The 15,816-nt window shown below is 44.1% G+C and overlaps 1 protein-coding gene across 2 annotated transcripts in view; it reads right to left on the bottom strand.

Moving 5' to 3' along the window:
- Positions 1–15,816, bottom strand: part of COLEC12 (collectin subfamily member 12) — a 192,041-nt gene that overhangs the window by 154,478 nt on the left and 21,747 nt on the right. For both annotated transcript variants that reach the window (XM_021096155.1, XM_021096156.1), the window contains exon 2: positions 14,915–14,965. In XM_021096155.1, the coding sequence (XP_020951814.1) occupies positions 14,915–14,965 (51 nt within the window). The remainder of the gene's footprint in view (positions 1–14,914; positions 14,966–15,816) is intronic.

Here is a 15,816-nt window from a genome sequence, read left to right as displayed (position 1 = left end):
CAGAGTTCCCAGTGGGCCTTTTTCTCAACAAGAGGCATAGCTAAAGTGATTTTTTTCCCCTTTATTCATAAGTAGAAGATTTATCTTTTCATTCAGGATGTCTTTAATTAACATGAGATGTACAAAGAAAAATTTCATAATATGATAAACAGATCACTGAATTGAGAGGAAATGGACAAATTTTGGGGGGATTATTAATGGAACCATTATGCTTCTTATTAAATTTGCAGACACGTGTATTTGAGTAATTACTGATTTTCGGAAGCTTGGAAGGAAGACAATCTTCCATTTTTGAGCGTAGAAATCTAGAATAAAGTGATTTCAAAACATTTAAGCCTACAGAATGCTTCAATATCTCTAACGTTACATGATAGGAACACAACCAAATGGAAAACCAAACATCATGAGGTCACTGATATTTTGAACAAAACTAATGAGAACAGAAGAAAGTTTTCCCTCGGCCAATTTTTGCTCAATTTTGTATCAGATACCTGGGAAAATATATCTGAAATGAGGGTACCAAAATACCTATTCTGAGGTAAAAGAAAGGGTGAAAATTAACATATATTTTTAAAAATTGCATGTAGTGGCAAAATAGAGCCTTGGATTACATTAGAGATACAAACCCATGACACAGCATGGCCTAAAGAAGTCTTTGAGGAGTTCCCACTGTGGCTCAGTGGGTTAAGAATCAGACTGAAGCACTTTGGGTTGCCACAGAGATGTGGGTGTGATTCCTGGCCTGGCGCAGTGGGTTAAAGGATCCGAGTTGCTGTAGCAGCAGCTTGGCTTGGATTCAATACCTGGCCTGGAATGTCCATGTGCGGCAGGTGAGGCTATTTAAAAAAAAAAAAAGTTTTTGAAATCATCTATTCCAACCCCCTTTTTCATTCCTCAAAGAAGAGCTTATCTGAGACCCAGAGAGCTTACATCATTTTGCAAAATTCACAGATTTAGTTAACATGCAGAAAAAGACTGATATTCTAATCTCCATGCTATCAATTCAGAACTCTTCAAATATCCAGTGATGCCCACACAAGTGCACACACACACCCCTACATGTGTGTATTGTGTGTGTGTGTGCATGCAATGACAGAGAGAAAAATGGTTCAATTAAAAAAAACTGAGGAGTTTCCTTGTGGCTCAGCAGATTAAGGATCCTGCATTGTCACTGCAGTGGCTTGGGTCATTGCTATGGTACAGGTTAGATCCCTGGCCCAGGAACTTCCACACGCCATGGGGTGCCCATAAATAAATTAATTAATTTAATTTAATTAACTGAAATTTTTTTTAAAAAAATCGAGTTCTCTTCCTCGGATGTGCAATTATGGAATAGCCTCTAAGCGTCAGGCACTGTGCTCAGCACTTCACTTACATTAATTAATCTTTGCAGCACCCCTCTCAATGGGCAGTCTTATCCCTCTTTCCATAACAAGTAAAAAAGAAGGCTTAGAGATGGTAATTTACATATTTAAGGTCACTCAGGCCCTCTGAGGTCCTTATTTACCGTTTATAGGAGGTACATTTTGGTCCATTAAAAGTGAAGGCTTCTGAACCAAATTATTATTTTTTTTTAATGTTTTTTTCTTTTTACGGCCACACCTGCAGCATATGGAAGTTCCCGGGCTAGGGGCTGAATCAGAGCCACAGCTGCCAGCCTACGCCACAGCCTATGTACCGCAGATCTTTAACTCACTTAGGCCAGGAATCAAACCTGCATCCTCACAGAGACAACACCAGGTCCTTAACTTGCTGAGCCACAACAGGAACTCCCCAGATCATTTTATTACACACTTTCTGAACTGTGTTTTAAAGCACCGTAACTGCCATTAATAAGCAGGGTGGGTTCAGCTGGCAGCAATTTGCTGACAGCTGGGCTGATGGCACGCCACCATATGGAGATGGAAATTACCATCCAACCTTTTCTCTTGGGCTTCCATCAAACAGGTTCTCATGCTTCGTCCTGAACCTTTCCTGTTGGGCAAAGGTTGGGGACGTCACACACATTCCCTCTTCATGTGCAGATGCAAGGCGGGTGCAAAGGCAACCCCCCCACCTCATCCGGAAACCACTGAAGTCTTGCTGACACTGAACTTAGAACAACAGAGAGAAGAGGCGGCTCGGCTCGCATTCCATCTGGCACGGGGTGCCCTCTATTGTGCCTTCTGAAATTCTGCGGGTGGGAGGGGAAGCAATTTGTAGGGTTGGCTGATGTTTTCCTTTCATGCAAATATACCCCTGTTGGAAAACTCTGTCTGCTTTTCATTACATTGGAAATTCCCAAAGGCAAAAGGCCATGTCTCCCTTCTTTACTGTGCATGGTACCAACATATAATGGATAGTTAATAAATGTCACATCACTTTCGTACTGCATTGACTAAGAATGACATTTTCCCAGGAGTCTTGCTTGCTTCAATTTCTCAGCAAATCTCACAAAGTGCATATATGTCACAGAAAAAGGGCATTTTTAAGGCTTGTGTTCCTTGCTTAAATCTCTTCCCCAAATTTCCACCAATGCCTCACTCATCTTTCCCTGGGCTAATGGGCTTCCTTTCTGTTCCCCATCTGTTTCACTCTCTCTTTCCAAGCCCACCTGCAGAATTTATACGCAAATTTCTGACACCCTATTTCATATCACATCCATCACAAAAAGGCAGCCCTGTTTCTTTATCTACTTTATGACTCTTTGGGTGAAGCCTTTGATGAGGCTTATCAACTGGGCTATTCCTAGTATAAACATTTTTACGAGAAAAATTGTGTCTTCATAAGGGCCTTTACACATTTTGTTTTCTGCGAAATGTTTTTAAAATGAATGAGAAATGTTGATGATAAATGAATAAAATAGCCAAGGGCAGAGACCATGTTTATTCATCTTTGTACCCCAGTTCACGGCACACAGAGGGCAGTCAGTGAATGCTTACCAGAGTGAAAAGCACTCCTATTTCCTCTGGATGATTTCCCAAAGGAACTCAATAGTAGGCCTTCTATGTAAAACCTGAGGTAGAGCAACAAATGCATCTGGACATTCTTCATTAAATGAAACCAAACAAGTATCCTGTTGTTGTTTTTTTTAGGGCCACAGCATATGTGGTCTTTTTAGGGCCACGGCAAATGGAGGTTCCTAGGCTAGGGGTCAGATTGGAGCTGTAGCTGCAGGTCTGCCCCACAGCCACAGCAATGCTAGATCCAAGCCATGTCTGCGACCTACACCACAGCTCACGGCCACAGCAGATCCTTAACCCACTGAGCAAGGCCAGGGATTGAACCTGAGTCCTCGTGATGCTAATCAGATTGCTTCCCCTGAACCACAACAGGAATTCCCCCAAACAAGTATTATATAAGCTGTCATGAGGACTTCCTCTTAGAAATTTAAAAAAAAAAAAAAAACCCAAAGGGAGAGAATATGGTTCTCACTTATACTGCTTTGAATGTTTGAGCTTAGATTGAAGATTCGAAATCTAAAATGTCAGCAATGATCTGACTTATACACCTTTTCCTGCTACACAGAACAAGAAGGACATGTTAGAAAGGTTATTTCAGGGAGTTCCCGTTGTGGCTCAGCAGGTTACAAACCCGACTAGTATCCATGAGGATGAGGGTTCGATCCCTGGCCCGGCCAAGAGCTGTGGTGTAGGTAGTGGATGTGGCTTGGATCTGGTGTTGCTGTGGCTGTGATGTAGGCCAGCAACTGCAGCTCCAATTTGACCCCTAGCAAAAAAAAAAAAAAAAGGTTATTTCAAATATTAGTGCATAGAGGGCATCTTTAGGTATTTGGAATTAGAATGTAGCCAAAAATTTTTCAGTCTTCTAGTTCTTTCTCCTGTTTCCCCAGCAAGTCCAAAAATCCTTCATATTCTGCAGTGTGTGAAAGAAATTGATCTGTGTATGGAAATATTTATACCAATCAGGAAAAAAACACTCTAGTATATAAAAAGAGAAGCTTGTTTCAATCAGGGCCAAATGTCAGTTTTCAAAAATGTATAAAAAGGATAAAAATGCAATATCAGAAGAAGCAGGAAGCGTTTATAGTTATGACTCAGAACAGAAGACCAATTTCACAACGTTTCCTGTGGCAAGAGTTATATTCACTGAGATTTGGGACTTTCTCCTTTTCTTTTTTTCCCAAGTTCCTCTTCTGAAAGAAAAATTGTTTCTTCCAAATATGCTGAACACTACTGAGAAGACTAAGTCCCAAGAAAACAAAATACCTTTTGTTCATCCATTTATTCATTCCCTTCTTGATGACACTGATCTCTTATCTTTCGAAGTTTTATACATAAAAACTGTCAAAAATGAAGAACTCTTGGTGAGAGAGAGAGTTCAGCACCTGGAAGATCCATTTACAACAAAATTCCAAATCATAGCAGGAAACTTGCGGCTATTTTGCGAATAAACTGAATTTTTCAATGTTATATAAAACATGATAATTTTATAAGCAGAACAAAGTATATAATAATGGATTAGATTATAAGTAAATTATATTGTTATTTGACAATTAATCACTAATTATTCCACTCAACATCACTAATTATTGGAGAAATACAAGTCTAAACTATAAATGAGGTACCACCTTACACTGGTCAGAATGGCCATTTTCATAAGTTGTTTCATAACAAATGCTGGAGAGGTTGTAGAGAAAAGGGAACCCTCCTACACTCCTGGTGGGAATGTAAACTGATACAATCACTATGGAAAACAGTATGGAGGGTCCTCAGAAAGCTAAATATAGAACTACCATATGATCCAGCAATCCCACCCCTGGGCATATATCCAGACAAAACTTTCATTCAAAAAGATACATGCACCCCTATGTACATTGCAGCACTATTCACAATAGCCAAGACATGGAAACCTAAATATCCATCGACAGATGAATGAATTAAGGTATGGTACATGTACACAATGGAATACTACTCAGCTATTAAAAAGAACAAACAACACCATTTGCAGCAACATGAATGGAACTAGAGACTCTCATACTAAGTAAAGTAAGTCAGAAGGAAAAAGACAAATACCCTATGACATCACTTATAAGTGGAATCTAAAATATGGCACAAATGAATTTACCTACAAGACAGAAACAGACTCACAGACACAGAGAACAGACTTGTTGCCAAGGGGGAGGAGGGTGGGGAGGGAGCGGGATGGACGGGGAGTTTTGGGGTAGTAGATGCAAACTATTACATTTAGAATGTATAAACAACAAGGTCCTACTGTACAGTGCACAAAACTCTATACAATCTCTTGGGGTAGACCATGATGGAAAATGCTATGAAAAAGAATGTATATACATGTATGACTGAGTCACTTTGCTGTAGAGCAGAAAATTGGCACAACATTGTAAATCAACTATACTTTAATGAAAAATTTTTACTTGTCTTTTTTTTTTTTTTTTTTTTTTGTATTTCTAGGGCTGCACCTGTGGTCTATGGAAATTCCCAGGCTAGGGGTCTCATCGGAGTTATAGCTGCTGGCCTACACCACAGCCACAGCAACCTGGGATCCGAGCCACGTCTGCGACCCACACCAAAGCGCATGGCAATGCCGGATCCTTAACCCACTGAGCGAGGCCAGGGATCAAACTCACGGCCTCATGGTTCCTAGTCGGACTCGTTAACCACTGAGCCACAACGGGAACTCCTAATAAAGATTTTTTATAGCATTAATCATTATCTAATTTAACACTAAATTGTAAATATAACATTACATGTTATCATATTCATTATATTATGTATTTATAATAGTCTATATTATGGATATTAACCTATACATAATAATAGTGGTAAGAGTGATTAATTCCTCACCATACATTTCACCCCAAACCATTAGCCCAAGCCAACTAGAGCCAACCTGTTCCCTTTGTCCATAACTGATTTAGGAACAGACTAAATGTTGGCCAAAGACATGTGAGAGAAAGTCTACAGAAGGCCTTTTGGGAAAGTTCCCCTGCTTCCCAAAAGCCACAGAAACCCAAGACTGTCGCCCACCGGAACTGCCACAGCCACCTCATGACCATTTATGTCTCTTTTCATGAGGCACACATTTGTGTGGTCTTTCTGTGTGCAAGGCGTTCTAACTCCTTCAGTTCTCGCCACACGCCGATAAGCAGACACTCTAATTACCTGCACCCTTCACCCCCCGCCCTCATCTTTTAGGCACTGTGGCATTGGTTGGTTAACTGGTCCGAGGCTATCTCACCGGCAAGTGACAGAGTGGGACGCTAAGCCCAGGTAGCCAGCTCTGGCGGACATTCCCTCAGCCATGAGGCTGCTATGCCACCTCTGAGGAAGTTGCTGTTAACCCCCAATGCACACAACCTTCCTCAAAATGCCTGCTTTGCTGGTGGCCATCAAGCCTTTCAATTAAAAAAAAAACCTGCAAGAAAACAGACTCCTTCGCTATTTCCTGAATGACAAAGTATGACTGTGATGCAGGACAGAGAATGCAAGCATGAAGGCAGCAAGATTTCAATAGAGGGAGGGTAGGAGGTGGGAGAACAGGAGACCCGATGGGCTTTACCAAGGGAGGGCAGAGGCCAGGCCAGCCCACGGGTGCCAGGACCTGGGAGGGAAGAGAAGATAGCAGAGGCCTGAGGGCTGTCAGCAGTTTAGTGACACATCTGCCAAACACCTGGCCCCACAAAAATGTTATTTATAGATTTTTATGATTCAGATATCCTGCAAAGAAGGTGTTCCCTCCAGTCCCATTTCACAGATGGGCAAAGTGAGATTTGGAGAGGCTGGATCACTTGCTTGCCGCCTAACCAGCCACTGTCCTGAACACCTAGGGCGCCAAGAGGGGATGTGAGAGAGAAAAAAAGTCACTCAAGTTCACACTTCACTGAAAGTCATGGTCTCCCCTCAAAATCTGGGACATCTTTGCCTTTCTCAGAGCGCCTCCAAACAAAAACACAAATCTTTCAAGGAAAGTTCCAGCATTCATCTGTTTTAAGTTGCCTGGAGCTGCTACCAAAAGGACTAACTCGTTCCCACCCTACCCCCAACCATTAAACATTGGAAACCACCTAATGTCTTCAGGCTGTCCTAACAGAAACATGGCCGAAAAGATTTTTTTTTCTTTAATTTTTTTCCAAAAATAAAAGCAAACTACATTCAGCTTCAACCCAATGGTAGGAAAAACAAATGATTCCCTCTCTGCTCCCTCCCCACCCTCTTTCCAGAATCCGTAAGTGAATGAAAATCAGAAAAGGGCAGGCAGAATTAGACTTAAACCGGTTGAACATTTCAGGGCTCAAGTATTCAAGCTCAACATATGATGAAATTCTGAAATGTAAGACCGTGTGTAAACAGCTGCTGACTTAATCCACATACATCGATGATCAAGTATTTTCCCATCAAAATGCTGGGGTATTCTGAGAACGGACGCATCTGTGTGTGTGTGTCTCAGCCATGGGGAGAAGAGGAAGAGCCAGCCGGACTGAAGTGGAGTTGAACTCAGATGTTGCTGTGCCTCAGCCTCGGTTTCCTCATTTGCAGGGAATTCCCACCTTGAAGGATTTCTGGAAGAATGAAGTGAACTCATGGGCGGAAACCCACCTCGCACATATTCAAGAAAAAATGCGTAATGGTTTCTTTCACATGAAAATAGGGGGAACAAAAATCATAATCACATGGGAATATGGAGGTGAACAAATTTTTACTGATGAGTAAGAAAGATGAGGCAGGGAGGATGTGACCTAACTAACTGTTGAGACGTTCCTGATGGGGAAAAAAGGTGAAATCTGGACAAACATTGTTGCTGGAGGAGATTGTATACATCATCTCGGATGATAAAAAATGAGGAATTCTCAGGTTATTTAAAAGAAAATGACATTAATAAGGACCTACTGTGCAGCACAGGGAAATCTGTGTAATCACCGATACGGGAAAAGAATGGAAAAAGGAATGGATATATGTATCTGTATAACTGGTTCACTTTGCTGTCCACCTGAAACTAACACAACTTTGTAAAACAATGACACTCCAATGAAATCAAAAGAAGAAGAAAGCGGCAGCCAGCAAACCCTATCTCGGGTCTGAACCGTGCCTGCTTGACTGGAAGCAGCACAGAGAGGGGTTGGGAAGCTAATATGAGAATCCCCTGAAAGGTGATTTTGCCCAGGGAAGCTCTTTGGCATTTACTTCTCCACATGCCATTTGACCCCCAATTCTTGCAAAATCAGAAACATCAACTCCATTAGGATTTGCAAAGCTACATACATAAGACCCTGCCACTAAGAGGGGCAGATGGCTTTGAAGAGAAGCACCACGGGGGCCCAAGTTGGCCTCTGATCCTCACTTATCTGTCTGCCCAGGGTCAGTCCCTTGGCTGGTGCTGTATCCTTTCCATTTAGAGATGTTTGGAAAAGGTGCTGTTGAAAGGACAGCCTTCTTTAGTCACTCCCCACAGGAAATGATAGAAATTCCTGGGATTCTTATCGGGAAAGGGGTGAACCCTGCTGGTGTCCATCTCTAGGGGAGAGGAATGCAAGGAGCCCTCCTTTGTTGCTGGAGGTGGGTGACTTCAAAGCGGCGCCTTCCCCAAATCCAAAGATGAAGCCAGGCTTCTGGGAAGAGGCCGGGAGAGGAGAGACAGGCCGCCTGGTCCCTGAGCACAAACAACCAGAAGTGGAGGCTGCCAAGTGTTTATTTTGAGCAGCTTCCCAAAGACAGTCCAGCATCTTCTTGATAAACTCTTGCAACCCTCTCTACATGGAAAGCAGAAATTCACCCGGCGCCTCAGCGAGGACGTTTCTCTCTGGGTATGTGGCTTAGCACACCTATGTCACTATTTTTCAGAAGCCCAAGTAGTCCCCTGCACTTTCCAACATTCAGTTCCTCAAAAACCTTGGGGAAGAAACATCCCTATGATTTCGTTTTGAAGTTTCATATGTTATCTCTTTGGGGGACAGGCTGGGAAGGGGGGCATGGAGGGTGGAGCTAAGGAGCAGGGTAAGGGGCACGCTGGGTTCTGTTCCACATCCATCTCTCCAGCTGCTTCTACAGGCCCTGCACTGTGCAAATGAAACCTAAAAATATTCTTGCTAGTCTGCAAAGTTTTGTCCAAGGGAGGAAAGGGAAAAGAGCCCAGCCTGTATAAAACTATAGGTTTAGGGAGGCCTGTGAAGGGGCAGGCAAACAAAACTCACTTTTTCCTGAAAAAATTCAAGAACCTACTTCGGAAACACTGAGGAAATAACACTTAGGAAAAGGCCTCTGGTGAGGCTTTTTGGACTCTAACCCCTAAGTAATTTTTCAATAGTTCTCTTAGAATTTTTCCACTGAGCTTTTACAAAGGACTTGAGTTCTACACCATTGAATGTGCTTCCTGGTACTTTTTGTTACTACACTACTTCACTTTGCAATTTTCGAGATCTTTTTCTCTCATAGTTATTGAGCCCCAAGGAAGCACTTTTGTCAAAGCCTTGTTTGTCAAACACAAACAACAAATGTTTCCAGCTGCCCCCAGTTGCTCATTGTCAGCCCTTCAGTCTACCCATGATTTTCACTGGCAGAACCACATATGTCTTACTGCTCCATCATTCCAACTCCGAACATCCTATTATCAATACCAGGTTGTGCTGCAAAGATAACACCAGAGGACACAATGCAACCAATGAAACAAAGTCAATCTTGTCCCCCCCCCCACTTATCCTGGCACAGAAAAGGGGCAAAGCAGGTTCCAGAGGGAGGGCCTAGGACATCCAGGGTAGTAGTTGCCACTGGGCTCCCACACTGGCCACCAGAGTGCTGAGGCAGGGAGCCACTGTCCCCAAGACTTCTTGCCCTCCCCAGCTTTTAGCATAAAAGCAGGGGCTGTGATAGAGCCAGAATCCATGAGGCTGTGGAACATCAGAAAGCTCCAGGGGCCTACTACACCCCAGTACCATGTTCAAGCAGCAAGACCGAAAGGTTCAAGAAGGAACCTAGTAACAGGATAATGGTCAACATGTACGGGACAGTCAGGTGTACCAGGCACAGTGCCAACCTGGCAGCACATTTAATTCCACAACAACCCTGTGGAGTTGACCTAGGCTTTCCAAGGGAGGAAAAAGATTTTACAGCTTTGGATGATCATATGCCCAAGGTTACACAGTCGGTGAGTGTTGGAACTTGGGTCCAACCCTACCCACGTGGTCCCAGCACCCACACACCCAGCCAGTGCACCATGCCCCACCCTCACTCCCCACCCCCCCACCCCACTCCCCAGGAAAAATGACAAGAAGGCATCGAGTAGGAAAGATGGCATCTGGCCTGTTGGCCTCATGGAGTCACGGTGAAGGAAAACTACCTTAGCACATCCTTGGGGAAGATGAAAGTGATAGAAGACAGATGTGAGCTGGATTGTGGTGAGCATCTCTACTGGGTTGAAAAGTGGGATCTGGAACTCACCCCTCTCCCCACTCTTCTCCGCTTCTATGGAACTGTAGGGCACTTATCCCCTGGAACTGAAATGACATTCCTTATTCCTCCTACTCTATCATTTTAATACAAAAAAAATTTTTTTTGTCTCTTCTCTTTTTAGGGCTGCATCCACGGCATATGGAGGTTCCCAGGCTAGGGGTTGAATCAGAGCTGTAGCTGCTGGCCTACACCACAGCCACAGCAACACCAGATCCAAGCCACGTCTGTGACCTACACCACAGTGCACTGCAATGCTGGATCATTAACCCACCGAGCTGGATCCTTAACCCTCTGAGCGGGGCCAGGGATAGAACCTGCATCCTCATGGATACTAGTCAGGTTCTTTAACCACTGAGCCATGACGGGAACTCCAAAATTTTTTTTAAGCTTGAATGCACTCATGTTAATCATATGACTAATCAGAAGGTTCCAGACTTATTTTTGATCAACTTATCACAAATTCCAAACTTTAAAAATTCATATTTGTACTTAGAATATGAACTAATTCTCTTTCCATACTTAACCCTTCTTTTTTTTTTTTTTTGCTCTTTAGGGCCACACCCACAGCATATGGCTAGGGGTCGAATTGGAGTTGTAGCTGCTGATCTATGCAACACAGGATCCCAGCCACGTCTTCAACCTACACCACAGCTCACGGCAACGCTGGCTCCCTAACCCAGTGAGCAAGGCTAGGGATCGAACATACACCCTCATGTATGGATGCTAGTCAGATTGGTTAATTGCTGAGCCATGATGGGAACTCCTTCATACTTAATCTTTCTGTTAAGTATGACCATAAAGGATGCTAGAGCCATGGTGATATTTTGGAAGAAAACAGTAGCTGTCTCCTGAAAAAGATATCACTGTAGCATATACCATATTCTACCCATAGAAAATAAAACTTAATATCTGGTACCTCATGTTCCAGAGAATGCTATGCCAAACTGTAACTATATTTACATCCTAGGTTAATGAGCTCTGAGTACTGAGGCCCGGAATGCTGCCCCACAGACCTGATGAAAATTTGAAAATGCTCACTTCATTAACATTTCAAAATTTCCCCTCACTGGAGTTTTTGTCAGAGGAACAGGTAAGAGGCAAACTTATCAAGTTTAACCCTATATCTTCTCCAGACACCTGCCCAGAACTTTGGAAAAGAGGCTAAAAAGCAAAATAGAGAGAGAGAGACTGAAGAAAAACAGAATTGGTTGAACCCAAAATTCGATAACAAAAATTCTTGAATAGACAAGGGATAAATAGCCTAAAATAATACCATCACGCTCTAGATAACTGGAGATGATCACCCATTTTGCTCTTTATTGTAATATTGTACTGAATTTGAAAAAGCACAAGTACTACTATGTAAACAAGCCTTAGCTTTAGGTAGCGAATGTTTCTGAATAACTACATATGAATAACTTTGGAAACCAGCCACCAGGTAACAATTTGCTAAAACAGTAGCCCCCTTGGCCTGCAATTAAGTAATCCCTGGTTCATCTGCAGTCTAAATTCTGGTTGTGAGCACTGCATTTGCACAAACAAGACATACCTAAAGTTAAACAATAACTAGCCTCTACACGTTATCCAGTCTTTTTGGCAAAAATAAAAGCCAATAATGATATTACCGTGTTCATCTTTACATCTCCCTTTAGACCTGTCACATTTTGATATTCGGCAGTAGCTGGGCCCAAACGTCCAGAGTGATAACAGCACCAGGAAGTGATAACATTCAGGCAAGTGGGAGCTCAGCCTTGTTTTTATAGTGCTGCTCCTTCGAGGCACCTGTCCACCTGCTCCTTGGTGTCCAAAGGCCCGTGAGGCAGACTTACTACCAGGGCCTGCATCACTCTGCCCACAGGGCAGATGCAGCCTCTGAGGTCCCCAGAGTGGAAGTGACTGGTCCCAAGTCACAAGAGTATATAGGAGCCAGGCCTACCTGACTGCCTGTCTTCCTTTAATGGCCAAAATTGAATCATACCTGAAGGAATGGGTTCTTGGGTCCTGCTGCTTTCAACAGACCAGCCTTGGCCACTTCTTAGGAACTAAAAACCCATTTATCTTCTGTAAAACCAGGTCCAGAGTCCTTGGCCCTGTGAAAGTGACGAGGCCTCCCTGGGCAGGGGGCAAAATTGGGTGGCCAGCCCACTTTCAGGTTCCAGAACTACAGGGGCCCTTGAAGGACACAGGAGTTGAGCAGTCACCTCAACCTCATTCCCAGATCTTCCTTAAAAGAACACTAGCCTGCGAGTGAGCATCCCCACCTCAGCTGCAATTAACGTGCTTGAGCAAGGACTTAATCTGAGTCTCACCTTCCTTATCTGATAAAGGCTAATAAATCTTCTCAAAGGCTCTTGCACTCCCCAAATTCTACTCTGCCCCCATGCTGGATATCCATCACTGTGCCTAAAAGCTGAACCCGAGAATCCCCGCCCCCGCCCCCAGTCCCAAGTTTCCATCGTAACTTCATCTCCCTCTTCTGCTCATGCTCCTTGGCATTACTCCTCGTCTCTGGTTCTGCGCTCTTTGCACATTGTTATCCTGTCTCTCCTCTGAGTCCAGTTTGCGGTTTGCACACATAACTTCACCACCGTAAATTAAATTCTCTCAGCAAGTTACTACGTTTTCATGTTTTCCACCAAATCCCCACCCATCAAGCTAGTTCCAGGGTCATGAAATTCTGAATAAAATTTCTCTCAAGGTCACTCTTTTTTTTTTTTTTCCAGTCATACATGTACACACATCCCTTCTCTTTCAGATGCTCTTGCCACAATTATCACGGAATACCAGGTAGGGTTCTCTGTGCTCTACAGCAGGTCCAAAACCTTTGCTTTTGGTTCTTCCCATTGCTACAGATTTGAAAACAACTGATCTCCACAACTCATAGGCACATCGGCATTTCTTCTGCCTTATTTTTTATAAGTTTGATCTTCCTCTTTATTTCTGTGTTTTAATTTTTGTTTTGTTTTTTCTTTCCTTTATACTGTGTGGTTTCCTCTTCACTCCTACGACCACCTTCAGCAAACCCATGATGGAAAAGCAGAGCCGCACAGGGTGTCAATCCACAAACGTGTAATCACGCAGTTAAAGAACAGTGGTGTGGGGGAGGGGAGAGCGTGTTGGACATAAGCCTCTCTGGCAGCCAATGAACAGAGGGGCCGTGGGTTCCATGCCCCTGAAGTCCCACTTTTAAGCCCTCTTTTTGTTTTTTGTTTTTTTCCCAGAAAGAAATGCAGAAGTGTGCATCCAGAAGGAAAAATGCTAAAGCAATGAGGGAGCCAGAGCAGCTGGGGGATGTTAACTTTAATCAGAGTCCCGCCAGGATTTTTTTTTTTTTTTAGTAAATCTACGGGAAGTAGATTTACTCTCCTTCATATTTTCTCTCTCAGACACACACACACACACACACACACTCACTCACTCACTCACTCACTCACTCATTCTTTTCTCCTCGATGCTTCTTCATTTCCCCCCATCAAGGCACAGAAACAAGCAGGACAGAAAAGCCTCAGTGCTCTTGATCTGTCTTTGGAACTTTGTAATATTTTCACTGGCAGATTCGAGGCCAGGCAGCAGAGATCTGGTCAAAGATAGAACAGCACCCGTGTGCCACAGCCAAGGGGGCAGAGGAGTGGGCATTAGTTCCAGGTAGCTGCTGTGACAGATCACCACCAACACAGTGGCTTAAAACAACCCAGATTTCTCCTCTTATGGTTTGAGAGGCCAGAAGTCTGAGAGGAGCCGAAGTTGGCTGAGACCAAGATGCTGGAGGGGCTGCAGCCCCACTGGAGTGCTGTGAACAGAACCTCTTTTTCCTTGCCTTTTTCAGCTTCTAAGGGCCGCCTAGATGCCTTGGCTTGCGGCCCCTTCCTCCACTGCAGAGCACAGCACCCCAACCTCTGCTTCCACTGCCACATGGCCTTCTTCTCTCTGTGGTCAAACCTTCCTCTCCCTCCCTCTTGTATGGACACCACAATAACCACCCCTTCTCAAGCTCTAAACTTAATCACATCTGCAAAGCACTTGCTGCTTATTAAGTAACATTCATGGGCCAGGACTGAGGATGAAGATATCTCTGCTGCCCCTGTTCAGCCCACATGGAGCACTTGTGTCTAGTTGGGAAAGAGTCTTCCTCTCACGTCACTGCATTGACTACATCATGTGCACAGGGCCTGAGAGAAAAAAGAAGCGATGTTTCCTAAGCATCAACACAGAGCAGTGCCATATATTTCCACAGATTTACCTTTCCCACCGTGTTTTAACGGTTAAGTCATCTGTTCTGTACTCGGCGAAACCCCCAAGCTCCGGAGCCTTCCCCATGCCCGGGCACAACTCCCATCCTGTTACCTCAGATTTTGTGAGAAATCCTTCACTTATGATACAGAAACTCAATTTCCAACCAAAATCGGGCCTCTGAGCCACACACATTTGTGTGTGTCTGAGGCCCAGTCGTGGTCACATTACCACATCCCAGATCGCGCACAAGGAAGGAACAGAGCTTTGTCAGAACTCACCAAACCGCTTGTAACCGAAGGAATGCACCTCCTCCTCCTCTGCGAAGTCGTCTGTGGGAAAAGAAGAGACAGAGCATTAACTGTGGCCAGGCTGGAAGTGCAGGGTCAGTGCTGGACTTAGCTGCAGCCATCTCCACCTGCGCCCCCCTCCCCTCCTCCACCACACTCCTCACAGTGGCTGCTCTTTCTGAGAAAGACCACAGGGTCCTGTACCCTCTGCCTGGAATGCCCTTCCTCCTGTTCCTTAGGTGACTCCTAATTCAGGTCTCAGCCGAGGTGTGGTACCATCGAGATACCTATCCAAACCACCACCCAGCCACTCTGGGTCACACCATCCTGTTTTACTATTATTGGCTGATATCATCTGTGTGTGTGTGTGTGTGTGTGTGTGAGAGAGAGAGAGAGGTCATGCAGCATGTAAGCAGAAATTGTTTCTGTCTAGCTTCATGAATGAATCCTATGTGCCTAGAATGGTGCCTGTCACAGAGCAGGGGCTTAATAAATTTTGGTGAATGAATGACTGAATAACCAACTGGCCAAAGGGTCAAGTTATCTTCATGTAACTGAAGCTAAAGCCCTCCTTTTCTGATGCGAGGCTCTGAGATCACCTTTTCCACCACCTCAGGAGTCTGGCATGACTCCTACAAGGACAGCTAAATCCTTCCCCACTCTCTCTACTGGATACATGGGGCTCATGGATGGTTTCCTAGTAAATGCATTTCAAAAGACAGCTTTGCTGGGAGTTCCTGCTGTGGCTCAGGGTAACAAACCAGACCAGTATCCATGAGGATGCAGATTCGATCCCTGGCTTTCTTCAATGGGTTAAGGATCCGGTGTTGCCACGAGCTGTGGTGTAAGTTGCAGATGTGGCTCAGATCCCATGTTGTGGCTGTGGTGTAGGC

This window comes from Sus scrofa, chromosome 6, assembly GCF_000003025.6.
Source record: "Sus scrofa isolate TJ Tabasco breed Duroc chromosome 6, Sscrofa11.1, whole genome shotgun sequence".
Taxonomy (NCBI): domain Eukaryota; kingdom Metazoa; phylum Chordata; class Mammalia; order Artiodactyla; family Suidae; genus Sus; species Sus scrofa.
Note: the sequence above shows the minus strand (reverse complement) of the source record. Positions and strands in the feature narration are given on the sequence as shown.